At 37.1% G+C, this 23,101-nt stretch overlaps 1 protein-coding gene across 2 annotated transcripts in view; it reads right to left on the bottom strand.

Annotated features, from left to right (window-relative positions):
- Nucleotides 1-23,101, bottom strand: part of PCCA (propionyl-CoA carboxylase subunit alpha) — a 450,416-nt gene that overhangs the window by 218,717 nt on the left and 208,598 nt on the right. For both annotated transcript variants that reach the window (XM_066234359.1, XM_066234358.1), the window contains exons 10-12: nucleotides 21,139-21,241; nucleotides 14,281-14,375; nucleotides 9,353-9,503 (exon numbers count right to left, since the gene is read on the bottom strand). In XM_066234359.1, the coding sequence (XP_066090456.1) occupies nucleotides 9,353-9,503; nucleotides 14,281-14,375; nucleotides 21,139-21,241 (349 nt within the window). The remainder of the gene's footprint in view (nucleotides 1-9,352; nucleotides 9,504-14,280; nucleotides 14,376-21,138; nucleotides 21,242-23,101) is intronic.

Here is a 23,101-nt window from a genome sequence, read left to right on the forward strand (position 1 = left end):
CGCATGCGGGAGTTTGACCGTCTCTCCCCGTTTCCAGCTTCAGAAAAATACAAAAAAAAAAACCAGAAGCTATTCCCAAAAGTGGAAGACCCAACGTACATACCATAACCAACATCTATAAACTCTGAAATTTACAAATCCCTCCATATGCACAAGCCTGTTCCCTCAATTCTCCAAAGTCATTTTACAGAGAAGATGAATGAGATACACAAAGATAAGGTGAGTAAATATTAAGAGGTACTACTAATATTTACATAATGTTATTTTTATTGAATATAATTTTAAATAATATCTTTATTAAATACATCAAGTCTAAAGTGACTTATCACAAAGACTTAGTGTGTGAAAGCTATCTTTTGTAAGTAGAACTTATTTGTTTCAACTCAGCAAAGCAGCAGAGGTGTGATTACCTGTTGAAATATGAGGAAATTGTCCTGTTATATAAAATTGAATTTCATATGGTATTTGGTATAATAGGTCTCTATCTTTTTAGTTTGTTGTTATTTCAGCCTAAAAGGGTAACAGATGCCATTATTTTTGGTTCTACTCTTTGGTTCAGAGAGATTCTTTGTCCAGAACAGAATCTAACACATACCTATTAAAATTCTGAAGCTTTACCTACTGAGAATACAGGATTTCAAAATAAAGATCTAAAGTTATTAGATTTTGATCCACAGAACTCAAAGATAAAAAGCATGTTGGGAAATAGGCCTCAGCACACCATTTCTGTAAACTCACCTTGAAAATAATGGCTATATTAAAGAGTGGCAGTAAAACCTGAACAAATTCTATTATAGTTTCCCTGTTGACCCCAAAATAAATAATCAGATGAAGAAAAGATAAAGGAACTGTTATGGGCTGAATTGTGTCCCCTACCATCCCTCTAAATTCATATGTGGGCATGTGAGAGAAGGGTGGGCATGACTGACACCCTGTTATTTGTTTTTTGCTCCTAATCCAACATGACTGACACCCTGAGAAGAAATCAGGATACAGATTAGGATACAGACAACAGACAGTACAGAAGAAAGACCATGTAAAAAGACAGGCCTCCAGTAGAAATCAACCCTGCCAACACCTCAGTTTTAGATGTCTAGCCCCACAACTGTGAGAAAATAAAGATCTGTCATTTAATCCACCCAGTCTGTGGTACACTATTACAGCAGACCTAGGAAACTAACACAGAAACAAATTTGAAAAAAAAAAAATTAAAAACTAGTAGGAGTATGTAACTCAAAGACACCAAAATAGTTTAAGTGTTCTTTAAAACAAAAACCTAACTGAAAATGCCTAACAAGTTTACCTATTCTTTTTTTGTATAATAAAAGCTTCTTTCCTTCAACTTTCTAATAAGACTCAATAAATACTAAGGGAAAGTATAATATATCCTATTTTGTATTCTCTGTTTCCTAGGAGATTTACATCTAATATTCTAGCTTATCCTAGTTCTAGCTTACTCCAGCAGTCTAAGAACCCTGGCCTCTATGACTTTAAATATAATCAAAAAGGTCAACTTCTGCCTAGATCTAAAATGTCCGTTCTGGCAAAAAACAGAGTTTTAAAGTCAGTTATAAATCCATTTCTGTAAAATATTTCCCATTCCCACCAAGTATTCTCTCAATCAGACACTCCAACTCCACAAGAGATCGAATTCTTTGTGGAGAGTATAGAAAGTCCTGAATATTTTTTAAAATCTAAAACAGTTCTGAAATTAGAATGTGGTATTTATTCAGCTATAGTCAATTCTTTAGAAACCAGAAGTTGAGTTGTAATAACTCTTAATTTTTAAATAAATAAAACAGCAAAGGGTTTACGCTTTTATCAATCAAGTTGCTTTAAAAAATATTTGTAAAAGTCTTCTGAAATGTAAAGGTTCTATATTTCGCAGAATTCATCTCTGATGCGATGAGGACAAGTCTAGCCTCCAGAGAATTTCAACAATTCCACTGCACTTTTTCTTCTATGGCAAATGTAGATTCCTCCTACATTGCAGCAATCAATATAAGCTACTATCTAAGCACTAACGAAAGTGGGACAATTAGCTCTCTGTTCTCAGAGTTATGGAACAGACAGCTGACCATGTTTGGGCATTTAATTATCATAAAATCTTATTCCATTCTATTTGGGAGCTTTCTAACTCTGATAAAACTTTGTAGACCATATAAAGGCTACTTTTCCAAAAAACTAAAACCTAAAAATAACCTGTATTTGGAAATTACCTCTCATGCACATGTGTACACACCACTAATTTCAAAGGTATATTCTAGCCTCAATACACTATTTCTGTACACTCCCTTGATAAGAATGGCTATAATCAAGGCTGGCAGTGAAAACTGCCCAGTTATTAATTTGTGATTCAGTGTACCATCAAACCCCATAATTTTATACACAGGGGAAATTTTTTTAAATATAAGAATAACCTTATCAAACATTTAAGAATTCAAAGAATACAGTACCCATGCATGAATACCTTTCAAAAATAAGTCCTTGATTTAAAAAACAAAACAAAAAATAACAACAAAAAAAAACCTTACCATGCGGTGGATCTAAATGAAGAACTGATTAATCTATTCAATATAAACTATGGTGCTGTGACCATGAAAACAAGTTAAAATATAAAAGTAACATGAAACGCATGCTTACAGAAAAGAAAGTAATGTTACAAGAATGTAAAACTAATAATAAAGATAGCAAAAATTGAGACTTAGGAAGGAAAAGACAGCAGGTTTAAATATGCCAAATTACATTCATTTCTGCAAAAGAAAAGCAAAACAGGGTGGGGCAAAGGTTTATAGTTGTTCAGGTGGAAAATAATACAATAATTAATATCTCATAGTACAAGAATAAACTATGTTTTGTGTGCTCACAACTGTAAACCTACTTTTGCCCCTTCCTATATATTCTTTCAAATTGGGATATGAAGAAAAATCATGACAAAAATTATAAATGGTTTTCATAATCATTATTTTTTCTTAAGTGAGAGGTGGGGAGGCAGAGAGACACACCTACATGCACCCTGACCAGGATCCACCTGGCAAGCCCCCATGGGGCAATGCTTGGCCAATCTGGGGTAGTTGCTTGGCAACCGAGCTATTTTAGCACCTGGTGCAAGGCCATGGAGCCATTCTCAGCACCCCAACCAAGCCTTGGCTGTGGGTGGAGAAGAGAGAGATAAAGAGAGAGAAAAGAGAGGTAGAAGGGTGGAGAAGCAGATGTTCGCTTCTCCTGTGTGTCCTGACCAGGAATTGAACACGGGACATCCACATGCTGGGCTGACACTCTACCACTGAGCCAATCGACTGGGGCCCATAATCATTTTTCTTATTAAGAAACCTTTAGAGCCTGACCAGGTGGTTGCGCAGTGGATAGAGCATCGGACTGGGATGCGGAAGGACCCAGGTTCGAGACCCCGAGGTCGCCAGCTTGAGCGCGGGCTCATCTGGCTTGAGCAAAGAGCTCACCAGCTTGGACCCAAGGTCACTGACTCCAGCAGGGGGTTACTCGGTCTGCTGAAGGCCCGCGGTCAAGGCACATGTGAGAAAGCAATCAATGAACAACTAAGAAGTCGCAACGCGCAACAAGAAACTGATGATTGATGCTTCTCATCTGTCTGTCCCTGTCTATCTCTGCCTCTGTAAAAAAACAAAAAAAAAAAACAAAAAACAAAAAAAAAAAAAAAAGAAACCTTTAGAAATTAATGTCTCTGTGGATAATTAGAAACATTAATAGTTTAGCAACTTCCTCATTTTAATGTTTTTTGTTAAATAAAAATAAAATAAGCTAACACAAAAGCATCATATTAGGAAACAAGAGTGACAAGAAACTCCTCTTCAATACTATATGATAATGTATAGATAATATATCTAAAAGAGTGTAGTACTAGCACATAAATAAACCAAATGGTAAAAAAGAAAACAGTCAAGTAAATAAATCTGCACGCAAATGAGAATTTGTATGAATATGATCTGTGCTAAAAAAAATGATTATTCAATAATGGTTGTGACAATCAGCCATTAAAAAAATAAATAAATACCAGATGAAGTAAAAATTTCAGTAAGAAAGACAAAATAAGTACTAGAAGAAAACATGGAAGAAAAATGTTTAATTTTCAAAGTCTAGGAAGAACCTATGTATACCACTATACCAAAAATGAAAAAAAAAGAGATTTAAAACTTCAACTTCAAAATGTGAAAATAAAAATTTTCTGCATAGAAAGAAATAAACGACATACAAAGTCAAAAGAGGTTAACAACAGGTAAGAGAACAATAACTACACTCATATCTGTTATGTTTTGACACCTATATTTATTTGTTAAGCCTGTCAGGAAACAAAGGTTTTGGGATCAGAGAAGAAAGCAAATAAATGGTTGTGATAACAATGTGGTATAGAGAGTTACTTTTCCAATGTATATACTCTTTAGAACCACTTGGATTTTTTCTTTTATCATGTATTACCAATTCTTACTACCATTAAATAAGAAACTAAAATTATGCTTGCAAAATTACATATAATTTAGTTCATTAAAATAGCATATTCACAAAATCATTTTGGATAGAGTATTTCACCGTCTACCTAACCATTGGTCATATGCAGAAAAAGGAAAACAGGTGATATCTGTGGGTTGATATACTGCTCACAAAAATTAGGGGATATTTCAAAATGAATATGAAGCAATAAGAAAAGAAGCATTTGATTTTTTATTTATTAAACAAGAATATCAGAAAAGCAAATGACAAGTCAAAGAGTTGTTTGATTATGCAAATGAGATGCAAAACTAACTTTTATTTCATTGGTAAAAATGCACTACACAAAAGGCTGAAAGTACTGGAGTATCTGCATGTTCTTTGATCTTGAAAGTGCATTTTGAAATATCCTCTAATTTTTGTGAGCAGTATATATGTCAGCTACTACAGTAAGTGAACAGAGACCATTCCAAGCAAAGAAAATAACATGTTAGGCACACAGAGGTCAAACCGAAGGGCACATTTAAGAAAGAGTTTCTCCTAACTGGTAAGGCTTTGGTGGGAAAGTGGGCTCCCAGGGAGATTAAGGCCACAGGGAATGGGCACTTGTGATGCTATCTGAATTTTATCTTTTTCTTTTCTTTTTTTTTTTTTTTTTTGGTGACAGAGACAGAGAGAGTCAGAGAGAGAGACAGATAGGGATAGACAGGAAGGGAGAGAGATGAGAAGCATCAGTTCTTCGTTGTGGCACCTTAGTTGTTCATTGATTGCTTTCTCATATGTGCCTTGACTGGGGGCTACAGCCGACTGAGAGACCCCTTGCTTGAGCCAGTGACTTTGGGCTCAAGCTGGCAAACCTTGCTCAAACCAGATGAGCCCGCGCTCATGCTAGTGACCTCAGGGTCTTGAACCTGGGTCCTCCGCATCCCAATCCGACGCTCTATCCACTGCGCCACTGCCTGGTCAGACTGAATTTTATCTTTAAACAAAAGAAAACAAATGACTTAAAAAACTAACAACAAACATATTTCTACTCTGATACATAAATTCTGACTAGACTGAGAACAAACCAGTCAACTGAACCAAGTATTTATGCCCCAAACCTGTTGACTTTCTTAGTATATCTCTTTAAGAATCGTCTGTGTTTGTGTGTGGGGGTGGGGTGGGAGGAAGAGAGATGAGAGAGACAGAGAAAGGAACAGATAGACACAGACAGAAAGAGAGAGATGAGAAGCATCAATTCTTCATTGTGGCACCTTAGTTGTTCATTGACTGCTTTCTCGTATGTGCCTTGACTGGGTTCTACAGCAGACTGAGTGACCCCTTGCTTGAGCCAGCAACCTTGGGCTCAAGCTGGCAAGCCTTGCTCAAATCATATGAGCCCGTGCTCAAGCTGGTGACCTCGGGGTCTCGAACCTGGGTCTTCTGCACCCCAGTACAACACTCTATTTACTGCCCAACACTGCCTAGTCAGGCTCTTTAAGAATAATCTTTATTTGTTATATTAAATTTTGAACTGAGAGTGCTCCTGACTTTAATTATATTTAGTTTTAAATCTTAGCTCCAGAAATCATCTCTTTATAGACAAGCAGGCAGGCAGACAGAGAGGCAGACTATAGACAGATAGAAGCTAGATGACAGATGATGATGAGAGAGAGAGAGAGAGAGAGAGAGAGAGATACAGATATCCCTCAGAGACCTAGCCAGCCTTTCCCCTGGATAATCAGCAAACCCCAAGGTAGCAGAAGACAGCAGCCCAAACCTGACTAATGGTCACATTGTCTGGACCTCTGGCGGGCTAAAGATAACATCGTGACCTAAGTTTTGTTTCAGATCCCGAGCAGTACGGTGCTATGAGCCCCTGGCTACTTTCCCATGAAACCAAACAGAGGGTTACAAAGCAGACCTGAGAGCAAAAAACAAATAACAAAAAAAGTCCTTACAGATGCAGACAATAGGAAGTCAATGGAGAACGGGGAAGGAGGAGGGAGGACATGATGGTGATGGAGGGACACTTGACTTTGGGTAGTGAACACACAATGTAATATAGAGATGATTTATTATAGCATTGCACACCTGAAAACTATAATTTCATTAACCAATGTCATTCCAATAAATTCAATAAAATGATTTAAATAAATAAATAAATAAATTACATTAATAAAATGAACATTAAATAAAATATAATTACTAGTGTTAAAAAAAACCCTGAAGAAATCATTCATCAGCCTTACCTCACATCTGATCAATCAGCTCCCAGCACAACCCAGAACCCCTATCCCATGGTGTCTTGTGATTTTGCCCTATATAATTTGTAACCTCTAGCCACTGGGGAGTTCAGGCTTCTAAGCATTGGCTCCCTGTTCTCCTGGATGGCACCATGCATAATAAAATAACCAATAAACACCACTGCAGCTGTCAGTGTTTAGTGTTTGGCTCTAATGCCATGTGGACGAACTCTTTCTGTTCTATAATAATTTCGCTCGCTCTTAGGAAATCTAGCAGAATGTGCTTCTCAAATTTCTGTTACCAGGAAACAGTATAAGTTCCAAATCTATGGTGATTACCAAAGGGAAAAGGAAGTGGGGGGAGGCAGAAGAGGGTAAACAGCCTCCGCAGATGTAATGAGGTTAAGATGAGGTCACACCAGATTAGAGTGGGCCCTATATCCAAAGACTGGTATTCTTACAAAAAAAGGGGTGCGGGTGGACTTTGGATGCAGAAGCATGAGGGAGAATGCCATGTTGATGAATGAGCCAGAGACTGGAGTTAATGTTTTCAACAAGGCAAAGAATGCCAAAGATTGTTGGCAGCTACTGCCAGGTTGGAGAAAGGCAGAGAACACATTCTCTCTGAGAGCCCCAGGAAGAGACCAGGGCTGCCAACACCTTGACTCAGACTTCTGGCCTCCCGATAGTGAAAGAATAAACTTCTGTTGTTTAAGCCACCTAGTTTGTGATGCTTTGTTACCAGAGCCCTAGCAAATGATTACAAATCACTTAAAACTGGAAACAAATGAAAGAAACTTATGTAATATATGATCCCACTGATTTAAAGTTAAAAAACAAAAAAGAAACTGGCAAAATTATTTATAGCTAGTGCTCGACTTACGACCACGATTGGTTCCAACGGACCAGTCGTAACACGATTTGGTCATAAGTTGAGTAGGCTATATGTACAGTACTGTGAAATGATGTTATAAAAATCTTTAAGTCATATTTTATCATAATTTTCTTCCATTATTGTTATATATCATAATTTTCTTTGTTCATTTTATGCCATTTGTATCATCTCTACACCATTTTGTTTCTTATTTTTACATTCGTCAGGTTTAAGTAAAACACTGCATTACCAGTATAACTGGTTTAATATTTGCAAAACATACAAAATTACAAAATATGGGTGCATACAAAAATACAAAATACAGGTGTAAAAAATACCATAGGAAACATTTTCCCAATTGCAAAACATATCAAAATATATAAACATGTACGAAACATTTTATTGGCCAGCACTGTCATACGCCCAGCTGGGCAACGCTTGCGCTGCCAGACCCGGAGCAGTCATGGCTAGCCATTGTGGTCGTAAAGTCAATGGTTTTAAGTTGCATAGGTCATAAGTCGATCAATAGTTGTATACAGCTTAGGTGTGTACATTTCAAAGGAAGAACTACACAGAAAAGCAAGGAGGTATTTAGAATTTGGTTGGAATAGTCAACAGCTCTAGCGAAGAGGAAGGAGGAAGAGCTGAGAAGGGGAGGGAAGAAGCAGGATCAAAGTGCTGACATTTTCATACTTCTAGACTCAGCTTATGCTTACATGGATTTTTGCTTTATAATAATTTGTTCAACTATATGTTTATAATCTATGTACCTTTCTCTATGTGTGTTCATATTTTACAATGTAAATAAAAGAAAAAGTGGAAAGACAATCAAGCCACCAGTTAAGTTATAGCACCAATGCCTAACTGAGACCTTTATGGGAGCTTAGGACGAATGTCACTAACGTCAACAGTTGCAGGGGCAGCCACTTAGTTTTTCAACCTTGTAACTGGCAGAGATGGCTATTCTGGTAGCCAGATTGATGCTCTAGTTTGAGTCATTCCTGGAATCTCACTCTAGGGACCCTTCCTTCCTTAACCCCTTCCAAAGATTTGAAAGCGCTTAATCCTTTCTATTTTTTTTATTTTATTTTTTGTATTTTTCTGAAGCTGGAAATGGGAAGAGACAGTCAGACAGACTCCCGCATATGCCCGACCGGGATCCACCCGGCATGCCCACCAGGGACACCACTCTGCCCACCAGGGGGCGATGCTCTGCCCCTCCGGGGGTTCGCTCTGTTGCGACCAGAGCCACTCCAGCGCCTGGGGCAGAGGCCAAGGAGCCATCCCCAGTGCCCAGGCCATCTTTGCTCCAATGGAGCCTTGGCTGCGGGAGGGGAAGAGAGAGACAGAGAGGAAGGAGGGGGTGGGGGTGGAGAAGCAAATGGGCGCTTCTCCTATGTGCCCTGGCCGCGACGCTCTACCGCTGAGCCAACCGGCCAGGGCCACCTTTCTATTGATCATAGCTAGAATAGTTTCTCTAAACAGTACATGCGCCCTAACAAAATGGAAATGGGGTTCACCAAGAGAGGTTCAAGGAAAAAATAAAGTAGAATTTCCTGTATGAAGTATTAACAGTCATGAAGCAGGAGGACTAGATTCCGACCATCAAATTAACTTGACACTTATCTGCCATTGCTAACAGATGTCTTAGCAAAGCATAAAAACTAAGTTGTTATTTAACACTTAATGAAGTTGATTTTTAACTTTATGAAATACAAAAAGGGGTAGGTAAGGAAGGGTAAAGTATAGAGGAACAGAGAGGAACAAAAATCTGAGTGTTTGTTACCTGGAGTCTCGTATTCATTTCTAAGAAATAAAAATTCTTCTTTGAGTCCACAAGGAATTCTACAGTTCCGGCAGAAGAATACTTCACTGCTTTGGCAAGAGCGACAGCTTGTTCTCCCATTGCTCTTCGAGTCTCAGAATCCAGGAAAATGCTATAAGTACAGAAAGATTAGTGCATTTTGAACAAAAATCAAGTTATCTTTTGTGTGCATTATATAAAACTGTTCTTAAAGTTTACTCAGATATGATCATCTGTATGAATTTAATATTTCATATTATATGCTCTACATATACTTACATGCTTTTGTGTTAAAAACATTTAAATAAATCAACTTCAGATTTTTATAAAACACCTGTACTTTCCACATTATATTACAGCTTTAATTAATTTAGAAAATAGACTACTTCAGCTCAGCAGTTTTCAATTAGTAAAGAAAAAAATTAGCATTTTATTTACCGATTTTTAGGGAAAGGAGAGAAAGAGAGAAAGGTGGAGGCTGGGGAGAAGAGAAGAGCAGGAAACATCAACTCCTAGCTGCTTCTCACATGAGCCTTGACTAGCCAAACCCAGTACTTTGAACCAGCTACCTCAGCATTCCAGGTCAATGTTTTATTCACTGCACCACTACAGGTGGGGCTCAATTAGTAAAATTTAACAACACATATATTCAGAATCACTTCAAGCTAAAAATGGGAGAAAAATACACTCTTGGAAATTAAGATATACAATTGAACCATGTTATTCATGAACCCCATATCTACAAATTTGCTTATTTGCTAAAATTTATTTGTAACTTTACAATTAATGCTTGCAGCAATTTTATGGTCACTTATACACAAGCTCTGAACAGAAAAAAAATTGAGACTCCCAACATACGTATTCCCAGCTTAGATCAAACAAGGCAACACTCTGCCTTCTTGTTTCAACTCTCAGAAAAACTGTCCTTTTCACAGTTTACTTAGTGCCATATTCTCATTTTTGTGGAGGGGGGGGATGATTTCACTGTTTAAAATGGCCCCTGAGTATGTGCTGTAGTGCAGTCTAGTGCTCCTAAACCCAAGAAGGCTATGATGTGCTTTGTGGAGGAAACATGTATGACAAAAGAGCTTCCTTCAGGCATGTGTTACAGAGCTGGGGGCTAGGCCTGTGAGGTCAGTGTTAATGAGTCCACAGTATAGATTAGAAACAGGATGGGAGAGGGGGTGGAGAGTAGAGGTGGTAGAGATGGTGATGGAGGGAGACTTGACATTGGGTGGGAAACACACAATGCAATATGCAGATGATATATCACAGAATTGTATACCCCCCAAAATGTATGATTTTATTAACCAATATCACCCCAATAAATTCAATAAAAATTTTGAAAAGCGATATATATCAAATAAGGTGTCTTTAAACAGAAAAACATATAAAACAAGGCTATGTATAAATCAGTCGGTGAAAAAGTCCTAACTATAAACTTGGAGGAACTAACCCTTTTTTTCTCCCAGGTACAATGCTTCAGTATTTACTGATTCAGTGTTTACAGTTACTTTACGGAACATAACTACCACAGATAACAAGATCTGACAGTGTATCTAATAAATCCTCAAAACTCTTGTTTTGCAATATCAAAATCACATTCCATCACGAAAGTAAAGCTGAAATGTTTTCAATAAACACTGAAAAGAATATTATTGGATAATTCTTGCATTTTCACAGGTCTTGCTTCTATGCAAGATAAGCTCTGAGAAAAAAAACACTGACTAGTTTTCTCTTTTTGAATTAAAACTGTTCTCCACTTGCCTTAAAGTGGTGAGCACACAATACTATATATAGATGATATATATAATTGTACACCTGAAACCTACATAATTTCATTAACCCATGTCACCCCAATAAATTCAATAAAAAAGGAAAACAAAATTTAACTGTTCTCAAATGAGTAAAAATAAGATGACATTTTATAAAGTTTTCATTATGGAATAGTATAATTTATTTACATGTACTGTTTCTCAAATGTAATAATAGCCACTCTTGTTTTATCTATGCTACATGTCCACTTTTCTACTGAGTCAAACCATTTATTTTTAACAAATTGCAAATTAGGTATTACCTCATCCATAAAGATTTCCATATCTGTTTCTACGAGATAAATATTTTTTGTAATAAAATCACACTTCAAAAATTAATTAAAACTCCTTAGTAGTATTTAATATCTACTTAATCTTCAAATTTTCCTGATTAATCTCATCAATATCTTTTTACAGCCAATTTCTTTGGATCAAGATCAAAATAAGGTCCAGCTACTGTATTGGTTAATTTTTACATCTTTAAGATTCTCTTACCTATTATTGTACAATGCCCCACTTTTTTTGCCAAGATCTGGTCATTCTCCTGTCTCATTCTTCACATTCTGGTTTCAACTACATGCAACTCCACACTGTCTTTTAACATTCATATTATATTCCTATTTCTTAAAAACTGCTGGTTAGATGTAGAGCCTTGAACAGTCAGGTGGGATCAGCCGGGGGGAGGAGCAAGACTACTTCACAAGTGGGCAGTGCGTTTCCTATTTTTTTACTTTTGGTGTGTTAGGATTAATCACTGGATTTAGGCAATATGAATCTTATTTGCCTATTATAAATAATGATTCTGCATTAACCTAACAGATAGAGGCATAGATATATTGTAATAATAACTGCTGACAAAATTAATACAACCAAAAGAAAGAAATCCAACTAAAGATGAGTATCATAGCATTTAAAGAATCTCAAGTGCAGCTGAGTAAAACATTTTGTCCCGTCTGGTCCTGTCTTTTTGATACCCAGAGCTATTACCAAATTCATCACTACACTCAAAGCACAGTGGTAAGTTCTCACTGTAGGAAATGAAAACTATAAATTCCAGACATGTTAATATTTAACAGTTCAAAAATATATATCAAGTCACTATTAACAATCCGTTCTAATTTTTTTTATTCTTACTGCTTTAAATTTTCTTTTTTTTCTCTCTAAATAGATTAGATGTTCATCTGAAAATCCTGAGAGAAAACAAAAATCATGATTCAAAGTTTCAAGTCTGTGAAAGATTTTTATCCACATAAGACTTCAGTGAGTTTTGAATAAAAAGAGAAAGTTAATTATATTGGAAGTAATATGACAGAAAAGATTAAATTGCAAAAAAAACAAGTAGCAGAGACTACACTCTACCAGCACCTACTGTCAAATTCTTCCACATGACTAGAATTTTAGCTAAGCACATGGATATTTAAGGAAAAAAATATATTTCCCAGCCTCCCTAGCAAAGTGCCTAACTTCAGAACACTGTCAAGAAATCAACACAAGCAGGTTCTAGGAATCTTCCTAGAGACACAGTAAAGCATTCCTTTTGCCTTTTCTCCTTCCTTCCTTTTTACATGCTGGTCCTGGGCCATCAGCTAGGAACCACATCCAAAGTAGCTGCAGTGAACTGTCCTTCACAGCACAGTGGCTGGTTTTTAAGTGTGGTGTCTCAAGTGTCATGAAGTAGAAGCTGAAAGTCTCACAGGCCTCAGCACAGGCTCACTTTTATATAGTCTATTGGTCAAGTAGTCACAACACAGAAGCAAGGGAAGGGAACAACCCCTCAATGAGAGAAGTAGCAAAGGATTTGGGGACCATATTTTAAAACAATACACCATACCATATTTTAACAACTAAGATAATTAAAGTGGAATTTGATTTTTACCATCACTCTATGATTAAAAATGCATTCATATTCACATCTACTCTTTGTGAAGCTATACACTCATTACATTAAGGCACATTGGTGAGGCTGATAAAAAGCCACTTTTGGCTAACTATAGTCCTTAGAGCCTGCTACTAAAAATAGCAATGCACATTCAATGAGGGATTTTTAAGAAGAGAAAACCGAAGGATATATAAACACCAATCAAGCATCAAATTAAAAATAGTTTGCAGAAACACTGATACGTAAAGACACATGCAGCCCCATGTTCATTGCAGCATTGTTCACAGTGGCCAGGACATGGAAACAACCAAAAAGCCCATCAATAGATGACTGGATAAAGAAGATGTGGCACATATACACTATGGAATACTACTCAGCCATAAGAAATGATGACATCGTATCATTTTACAGCAAAATGGTGGGATCTTGATAACATGATACGAAGTGAAATAAGTAAATCAGAAAAAAACAGGAACTGCATTATTCCATACATAGGTGGGACATAAAAGTGAAACTAAGAGACATTGATAAGAGTGTGGTGGCTACGGGGGGAGAGGGGAAAGGGAGAGGGAAAGGAGGAGGGGGAGGGGCACAAAGAAAACTAGATAGAAGGTGACAGAGGACAATCTGACTTTGGGTGATGGGTATGCAACATAATTGAATGACAAGATAACCTGGACTTGTTATCTTTGAATATATGTATCCTGATTTATTGATGTCACTCCATTAAAAAAATAAAATTATTTAAAATAAAAAAAATATAGAGTTTGATGAAAGGAACTTCAAACACCTGAAAGGTGGCCTGGAGAAGTACCCAAAGTCACTTTGATAAACCAAGAAATGATGCCCAGAAGTCTTTTCATGGTGGGATATATTCAGAAAATTCAGGATCAACTTTATAAAACTGTCATCAATAGGAGAGCATAAAAGGCATGTATCCATCCCATAAATTGCACATGTCCAGAAATACCCACAGGGTCTATACTACCCAGAAGCCTGTGGGTGTCACAGCTGGTTATCCATAAAACCCCAAATTCTTTTTCAAGTCTTCTCTCACTTTCATGCACTGAAGTACTGAGAAAGATCAAGTGACAAATTCTTAATTAGAAAAATACACTTTTACCATGACTATTAAAACAAGTTTAGCCAATAAAATAGAAAAGAAATATATAAAAGCAGACTAGGATAAATTTTCATTCATCAGGAGCGAGTCTTACCTTGGTGCTTCCTCCACCACTTTCTGATTCCTGCGCTGAATCGAGCACTCTCTCTCATTGAGCCACAGAGCATTTCCATGCTTATCACCTAAGACCTGAAAGAGCAATGCCGTTTGAGAAACTATACAGCGATGCCCATTGAGCATGTGTCAGTTCACATTTTCTTCATGCAACACCCTTGGTTTTTAATATTCAAACCTCATGGGACATATTCATTCCTCTTTTGGTCAATGTTAATAGAGTAAAACTTTATAACCACAAAACTCAAAACCTTTTCATCAAAAAGACTTGAGATAAAAATTCTCATGTTGGCCTTGGAAAGATTGCTCAGTGGGTAGAGCGTCATCCCAGCACATTGAAGTCACAGGCTCAATCGCTGGTCAGGGCACATACAAGCAGTGGTGGGATTCAGCCTGTTGCAATTTGGCAGAATCAATACCTAATATTTTGTTGAGTTCGGAGAACCAGTTGTTAAAATGTGCTTATAATCAAGTTTCTCTCTAAGGTGGGTGTCTGGGCAGTCACCCAATGTAGAAATCACAAATTTACATTCCTTACTTTTTTTTTTTTTTTTTTTTTTTTTTGTATTTTTCCGAACTTGGAAACGGGGAGGCAGTCAGACAGACTCCCACATGTGCCCAACTGGGATCCACCCGGCATGCCCACCAGGGGGCGAGGCTCTGCCCATCTGGGTGTTGCTCTGTCACAACCAGAGCCATTCTAACACCTGAGGCAGAAGCCACAGAGCCATCCTCAGCGCCCGGGCCAACTTTGTTCCAATAGAGCCTTGGCTGCGGGAGGGGGAGAGAAAGACAGAGAGAAAGGAGAGGGGGAAGGGTGGAGAAGCAGGTGGGCGCTTCTCCTGTGTGCCCTAGCCAGCAATCGAACCCGGGACTCCTGCACACCAGGCCGACGCTCTACCACTGAGCCAACCAGCCAGGGCCTCCTTACTCTTTTTTAACGTTCATCTGTGCAACAGCGTATTCTAAGCGCCTGCAATAATGTTCATTCCATTCATTTGTGAAAAAAAATTGCAAGTGAAATGATATGGAAATATCTTAAATAACAGTTTTATTGTTTTTTGTCAAGTATTATTTAATATTTTTTCATTAATATTTTAAAACCCTTTCTTATAACAATCTAGTTTTATGTACCTCTTTTATTGTTCTTATTTAAGTATTAAATGCATAAAATAATAAACTATCTTTTGGTATATTGTTTCTTTATACTTAAAACAATCATTAGGTCAGAGAACCAGTTAAATTTCTTGAATCCCACCACTGCATACAAGAAGCAATCAATACAAGTGAAGAGCTAAGTGGAACAATTAAATGAGATAAGTTAATGCTTCTTTTTCCCTCTTCTCCTTCTCTTTTTCCTCCCTTCTTCTTTCTTCTTCTCCTCTCCTTCCTCTTCCTCCTCTACTTCCTCCTCCTCCTTCTCCTCCTCCTCTTCTTCTTCTTCTTCTCCTCTCTCTCTCTCTCAAATTAATGTAAAAATATTTTTTAATTCTTCATGTTATATTTTGAATACACTGTTTAAAATATCAACATCAATCGTACAAATTTCGTGAAGGACACTGAGTGTCAATAAAGGGGATATATGGCCCTGGCTGGTTGGCCCAGCAGTAGAGCACTGGCCCAGCATGTGGAAGTCTTGGGTTCGATTTCCAGTCAGGGCACACAGAAGCAACCATCTGCTTCTCCACCCCTCCCTCTCTTGCTTCTCTATCTCTCTCTTTCTTCCCCTCCCACAGCCATGGCTCGATTGGAGCAGGTTGGCCCCAGGTGCTAAGGATGGCTCCACGGCCTCACCTAATGTGCTAAAATAGCTCAGTTGCCAAGCAAGCAATGGAGCAACAGCCCCAGATGGGCAGGGCAGATTATAGCCCCATAGGGGGTTTGCCAGATGGATCCCAGTCTGGGCGCATGCAGGTGTCTGCCTCTCTGCCTCCCCACCTCTAATCCTCTTACTTAATAAAAATAAATAAATAAATTAGTTTAATTAAATAAATGGGATATACTAAATGCTTATGGTACTTAGAAGAGCCATGTGTATTATTACAAACATCTGTTGTTAACATTATTAAAAGTCTGTTAATAAGGAAATGCTTTTTTATTTAGATCCAATATGCAGTCTGTTACTTACATATGGATGTTTTTATCATGCTTAATTTTGGTATAGGAAACTAATATAAGGTATGGGGTTAACATATAACATATTATGATTTTTCCCAATTGTAATAATAATGGGAAATAAGCTGAGGTTGCCACATAAAATAATAGGACACTCAGGGAAATTTGAATTTCTGACAATGAAAAAATAATAAAAATGTGCCCAAATATGGCACAAGGCATACTTCTTTTTAAAACATCACTGTTCAGCCTGTGGTAGTGCAGTGGATAAAGTGGCGACCTGGAAACACTGAGGTTGCCAGTTCAAAACCCTGGACCTGCCTGGTCAAGGCACATATGGGAGTTGATGCTTCCTGCTCCTCCCCCCTTCTCTCTCTCCTTTCTCTCTCTCCTCTCTAAAATGAATAAATAAATATATTTTAAAAAATCACTGTTCATCGAAATTCAAATTTAACATGTATTTTAGCAGCTAAATCTGACAACCCTAAAACAGATTTTTTGTTAATGTTTATGCATAGAATGTTTGATTTTCAGGAATGGGTTAAACTCTTTTTAAGATTAAGGAATAAATGCTTATTACTGAATGCATATATTAAGAGAAGTAAAAGCTGTTCTAAAAACCAAAAAACTAGGCATTAATTTTAGTTCTAAACAGCTATGCAACCTCCCTGGGTAAGTCATTCTGTTTCCTGATGCATTATAAATAGTAGTTAATACAATCTTAACATTTTATATGGATTCTGAAAAAAATTAAAAATAAAAAAGGATCATTGTTATAACAGATACAGTAAACTATAAAATAAATAATTATACATGACTGTAAAGTTAATTTTTAGGAATAAAAATTAACCTACCTAATCCTCAAGAATGATTTCAAACAAAGAAAAACACAGTAATAAAATGCCGAGAAGCTGGAATTTTACTTCTATGACTCTTAAAGATGGCTACATTAAGTACACCCAAAAATATTTTAAATCATTGTAACTCTCAACCTCCTTTTTTATTCCAGTTGACAAGATACTAAAGTAGACTTAGTCTCCAAGAAACAAAACCACAATAACCAAGAATTCTCAGAAATATTTCCAACTGTAAAATATTAGATTCCTATGTAGGACAAAGAGTTTGTTTTTCTCTTAATTCTGTATAGTCGCCCAGTTCTTGTTTAAAACTATTCATTTACTAGCGCAAGGGCCCCAGAGGGGCAGAGCATCACTCCCTAGTGGGCTTGCCGGGTGGATCCCGGTCAGGGTGCATGTGGGAGTCTGGCTCCGCCTCCCCTCTTCTCACTAGGAAAAAAAAGAAAGAAAGAAAGAAAGAAAGAAAATATTTATAAAAGTATCAAAAGTTAACAAATATCTAGGAATAAATCTAATGAAAGATAAACTAAACCTCTATACTCAAAACTATAAAACAGTGCTGAGAAAAATTAAAGGAGAGCTAAATAAATGAAGAGATCTTCTAGTTCACAAATTAGAAAACTGCATATTGTTAAGATGTCAATTCTGCCAGAAAAAGCACTTTCAATTCCATACTATCCAAATGCCATCAGGTATGTATTGATTAGCAGGGCATGGGGGAGGAGAGGTTGATTGACAAATAAATCTAAAATTTACTTGTAAATCCAAAGTACCTAAAGAGAGCCAAAATTATCTGAAGAAAACCAAAAAATTTAGAGCATTTATGGTACCAGATTTTTAGACTTAGTATGAAACCAAAATAAGACAGTGACCAAATGAAACTTAATTTACAACAAAGAGTCACCACAATAAATGATGCTGAAGAAACTGGATATCAGGAAGAGAGAAATAATTTACTTTGACCCCATCTACACCAAACTTCCCCCCGAAGTATAATGATAATTATTCATGGAAAGTAATAGACCTAAATGTCAAACCTAAAACAATAAAGTTCCTAACTTGTGTACACAGAGTAAACTTAAACTGGTCTTCAATAAAATTAAGAACATCTACTTCTCAAAAGACATTATAAATAAAGTGAGTAGGCAAGCTGTGGATGGGAAAAGATATACACAATACATGTATCTGGCAAAGGACTCAAACAAAATAAGTGCATAGTTCCAACCACTCAGTAATTTTTTAAAAATCTAATTTGAAATGAGGAAAGGAAAAGGATGAGACTTGAACCAGTAACCTCACAAAGTAATACGTCCACCTGGTCAATAACAAAAACTGCTCAGTATCAACCATTAGCAGGAAATGCATATTAAAACAAAGAGATACTGTTACAAGTCTGCCAAAATGGCTAACCACTGAGAAAATTGAGACTACCAAGCGTTGCAAAGTTTGGCAGCAATGAAAACTTTAATAGATTGCTGGTGGAGTATACATGAAGACAACCACAGTGTCCAGTAGAACTAAGCATAACCTTACCATGTATCCAACAATAGCTCTCCTCAGTATATCTGAAAGCAGGAATATGTCCATAGAAAGATCTAGCATTTTATTTGTAATATCAAAAACTGGAAATAAGCGGTGATACACCAACAGGAAAATAGATAAATTACAGATTATTCAAATAATAGAACAGCACAAAAAAAATTTTTTAAGTATACAATAAATGATAACATAGCCTCATGGAAGAAGCTCAAAGAATGATGACGTGTAAAAGCAGCCAGGCACAAACAAGTATATACTGCTTAATTACATTTACATAAAGTTTAAGAACAAAAATATTCTATGGTATTAGATGTCAGACTAGCAGTGATTGGTGATCAAGGAGAGGACTGACTGAAGAGGGTGTAAGGAAATCTTTTGATTTAAAGAAACATTTCATGTATGGATCTGGATGGTTGTTACACATATATATGTGCACATAAAAATGATTACTGAACTGTACACTCAGGATTTGTGAACTTCGTTATACATATATAAATATAATATCTCAGGTTAGAATATCTAAAAAGCACAACAAAACAAAAACAAAACATACTAGCCCCAGAAAAACATACATCATGTATAATGTTTTTAAAATACAAACTGTTTATATATGTTTGCAAAATTTTTCTCACTTTGGAAAATTTGAGGATCTCTACATAATTTCTAATATGATATTGAATCAATTTGTTATGTATCAATTTCTGGCCATAATGTGCAATATTAGCACAGAGGCGTTTCTGACAGAAAAATAAAAACTTCAGCAAACTTGTCTTTTTTTTCTTGAATTTTTTATTTCAAAAACCTTATTTTGTTTTGCTGAAATCACAACTCCACAACCATTTTATTCATTCACTCATTCATTCATTCATTTATCTATTTATTCCTTCCTTCCCTTCCAAGTGAGAGGAGGGGAGACAGAAAGATAGACTCCTGCATGCATCCCGACTGGGATCCATCTAGAGACCCCCATCGGGGCCGATGCTCTGCCCATCTGGGGCCATGCTTGCAACCGAGCTAGTTTTAGCACCTGAGACAGAGTCTCCACAGAGCCATCCTTAGCACCTGGGGCAATGTGCTGGAACCAATCAAGCCATGGCCGTGGGTGGGGAAGAGAGAGACTGAGTAAGAGAAGGGGGGGGGGAGGGGGTTAAGAAGCAGATGGTCACCTCTCATACGTGCTCTAACTGGGAATCGAACCAAGGACATGCACACACCAGGCTGACACTGCACCACTGAGGCAACTGGCCAGGGCTCCCACAACCATTTTAACAGTTGCAGAATAGAAAAAATGATTTCTTCATCTCTATTCAATCAGCTCCTAGCAGAATGCCTGTCGGTGTGAACCAAACAGACACCTGATCAACTGACATGGTACAAGAATCCAGGTCAGACACTTAAAAAAAAAAAAAAGTTCTAAAAAGCCTCACTTCTGGTGGCACAGCGGATAAAGCGTTGACCTGGAATGTGGAGGTCACCAGTCAAAACCCTGGGCATGCCCAGTCAAGGCACATACAACAAGAAACTACTATGAGTCGATGCTTCCCGCTCCACCCCACCCCTTTATATCTCTCTCTCTGCTCTCTAAAATTAATAAATAAAAATTTTAAAGCCTTGGCCAGTTGGCTCAGTGGTAGAGCATCGGCTGGGCATGTGGATGTCCTGGGTTTGATTCCCGGTCAGAGTACACAGGAGAAGTGACCATCTGCTTCTCCACCCGTCCCCCTACCCTACCCTCCCCGCCCCCGCCTGCAGCCATAGCTCAACTGGTTCAAACGCTTTGGCTCCATGGAGCCTCCACATCAGACACTAAAAAGAGCTAGATTGCGAGCATGGACCCAGATGGGCAGAGCATCAGCCCCAGGCGGAGTTGCCAGGTGGATCCCAGTCGGAGCACATGAGGGAGTCTGTCTATCTCCCCTTTTCTCACTTAGAAAAAAAGAAAATAAATAAATTAAATAAAATTTTTTTAAAAAAAAGTTTTTAAAAGAATAATAAAAGAATTAAAATGCCCTAAAATGGCCCAATCTCAGAAGACTGATGAGTGTCTAAGTGGAATATTCTTAGCCCATCCAGACATCTGGGACTGCTTCCTTTTGGAGCTAGGCTTTTATATCATTGCCCAGCCTGACATTCCGGCCCTTTGACAAAAGCACACCAGATTCCAAAGGTGGGTTACAACTTATGTACAATCTCTATTTCGTACTTATTCCAACATGGCAGAACAATTCATAATCACTCTAAATAGAAGAAAAGATATGTCCCCAACAGAAATAAATGATATAATTTTAAAATCATTATAATTAGAAAATATCTTAAAATGTACCAACCTGAATTTCTATATGTCGAGGATTGTCAATAAATTTTTCTATTAATAGTCTATCATCGCCAAAACTAGAAGCAGCTTCTTGAGATGAAAATCTAAAACCATCCCTGTTAAGGAAAATAGAAGAACAATCAAACAAACAAAATAAATACAGTCTTTAATAGAAAAGAAAAATAAGTAAATATTTATTTTGGCTTACTTCTGAACAAAGCAGAGAAAAACTCACTAAATGTACAACCAACTAACTACAATTTCCCTGCTTACTAGCTCTGTGACCTTGTGTGAGTGACTTAACTTTCATTATCCTAGATTTTTATATCTAAGCAGATACTGACTCTTATTTCTCCAACTGTTAAAAGTGAAATTTTAATAAACTACAACAATTATATAAAGTTCCATTTCTTCAACCCTGATATACCTTAAGTCCACTATTAAAAAAATAGAAAAGTAAGAGGATGGACCCAAAATTGTAAATGACTGGCCAACTGCATAGTTGGGGCAGAACTAGAGCAAATAAGATTTTCTTGAACATTTCTTATATTTTAAATATACCTTTAAGTGTAACTGCCTCCCACACAACCATATAGAGAATTATAATCCTACTGTCTTTAAAATTGTTCAAAATTAATAATTAAACAAGTACAATTTTTAAAATAAAAATATGTATTTCATTATTGCTTTTTACATTTCATTCCCAAACTACAACTTAAATCATTATTAGTAAAACATGCTTAATAAATTCAGATACTATGAAATTGGCTTACTTGGTCAGCCCACTAAAAAACTTAAGCTTCCCTAACGTGGTGGTTCAGTGGATAAAGTGTCAACCTCGCATGCTGATGTCATCAGTTAAAAATCCTGGGCTTGACCAGTCAAGGCACATGTGAGAAGCAACTACTATAAGTTGATGCTTCCCTCTCCCACCTTTCCCCACCACCTTTCTCTCTCTCTCTCTCTCTCTCTCTCTCTCTCTCAAATCAACAAATAAAATCTTTAAAAATAAAATAAAATAAATAAAAAGTAATAATGAAAAACTCAAGCTTGCTTACCTAAAACTAATTGAGTACATTATTTTCCATTAATTGGTATATTCAAAATACAAAGTTGAATTCCTTTTACATGTAATTAAGTTTCTTAATCTTTAGAATAACTACCTGTATTTAAACTTTTCCATTCTTTTCATTTGTTGACGCTTCCACCAACAATATTAGAAATAACTATTGTATTTATTTTTTTGATTGAAAATTCAGATTTCAAGTAAACACTAACTAGAAGATAAATTTCACAATTCAAAACTCCTGCTTCTCAGAGTTCGCTGGGAAAAGCAGTCAGGTTTTCTTAGTCCTTTGTTATTTCCTTGACTTAGGGGAATAGGACTGAGGTGCTTGTAAACCAGTGGTTTTCAACCTTTATACACTTGGGGACCAGTGACCTAGCCAGCTGAAAACAGAAACACGCAACAAATAAAGTTTTATTTTACCACGCATAACAGTGCAAAACAGTACAAGCTGGTCCTTGATTTCTGAACTCTACATGTACAATGCACTGAATACTACATAAGTTTCTCAGAATGTTTTTTGTCTACTGTGCATGACTTGTGAGTGCTCAACACAGTGCAGAAGGTTGTTTGAATGAGCCCTACAAGTCCCAGAAATATCTAAGACCATGATGGAGAACCTGACACGCATGTCAGCACTGACACGCGTAGCCATTTTTGATGACACGTGGCTGCAGGCAGCCACATACCAGAGAAGTATGGGGCCGCATGAGGAGAAGGACGTTTCATCCTCAGCTCCTGCACAGCCAGGTGCAGTAGCTGAAGATAAAACATTTGCTGTAGTGTAGACACTCTGTGCCAGAGGTCTGTAGGCCAAAACAACAGAACTCCAGCACAGAGCGTCTAGCTCTAGGACTTCCGGTTAAGCCGCTAGGGGATCTTTGACCTCACTTCCGGCCGGCGGAGCAGG

Source organism: Saccopteryx bilineata, chromosome 6 (genome assembly GCF_036850765.1).
Source record: "Saccopteryx bilineata isolate mSacBil1 chromosome 6, mSacBil1_pri_phased_curated, whole genome shotgun sequence".
NCBI lineage: Eukaryota > Metazoa > Chordata > Mammalia > Chiroptera > Emballonuridae > Saccopteryx > Saccopteryx bilineata.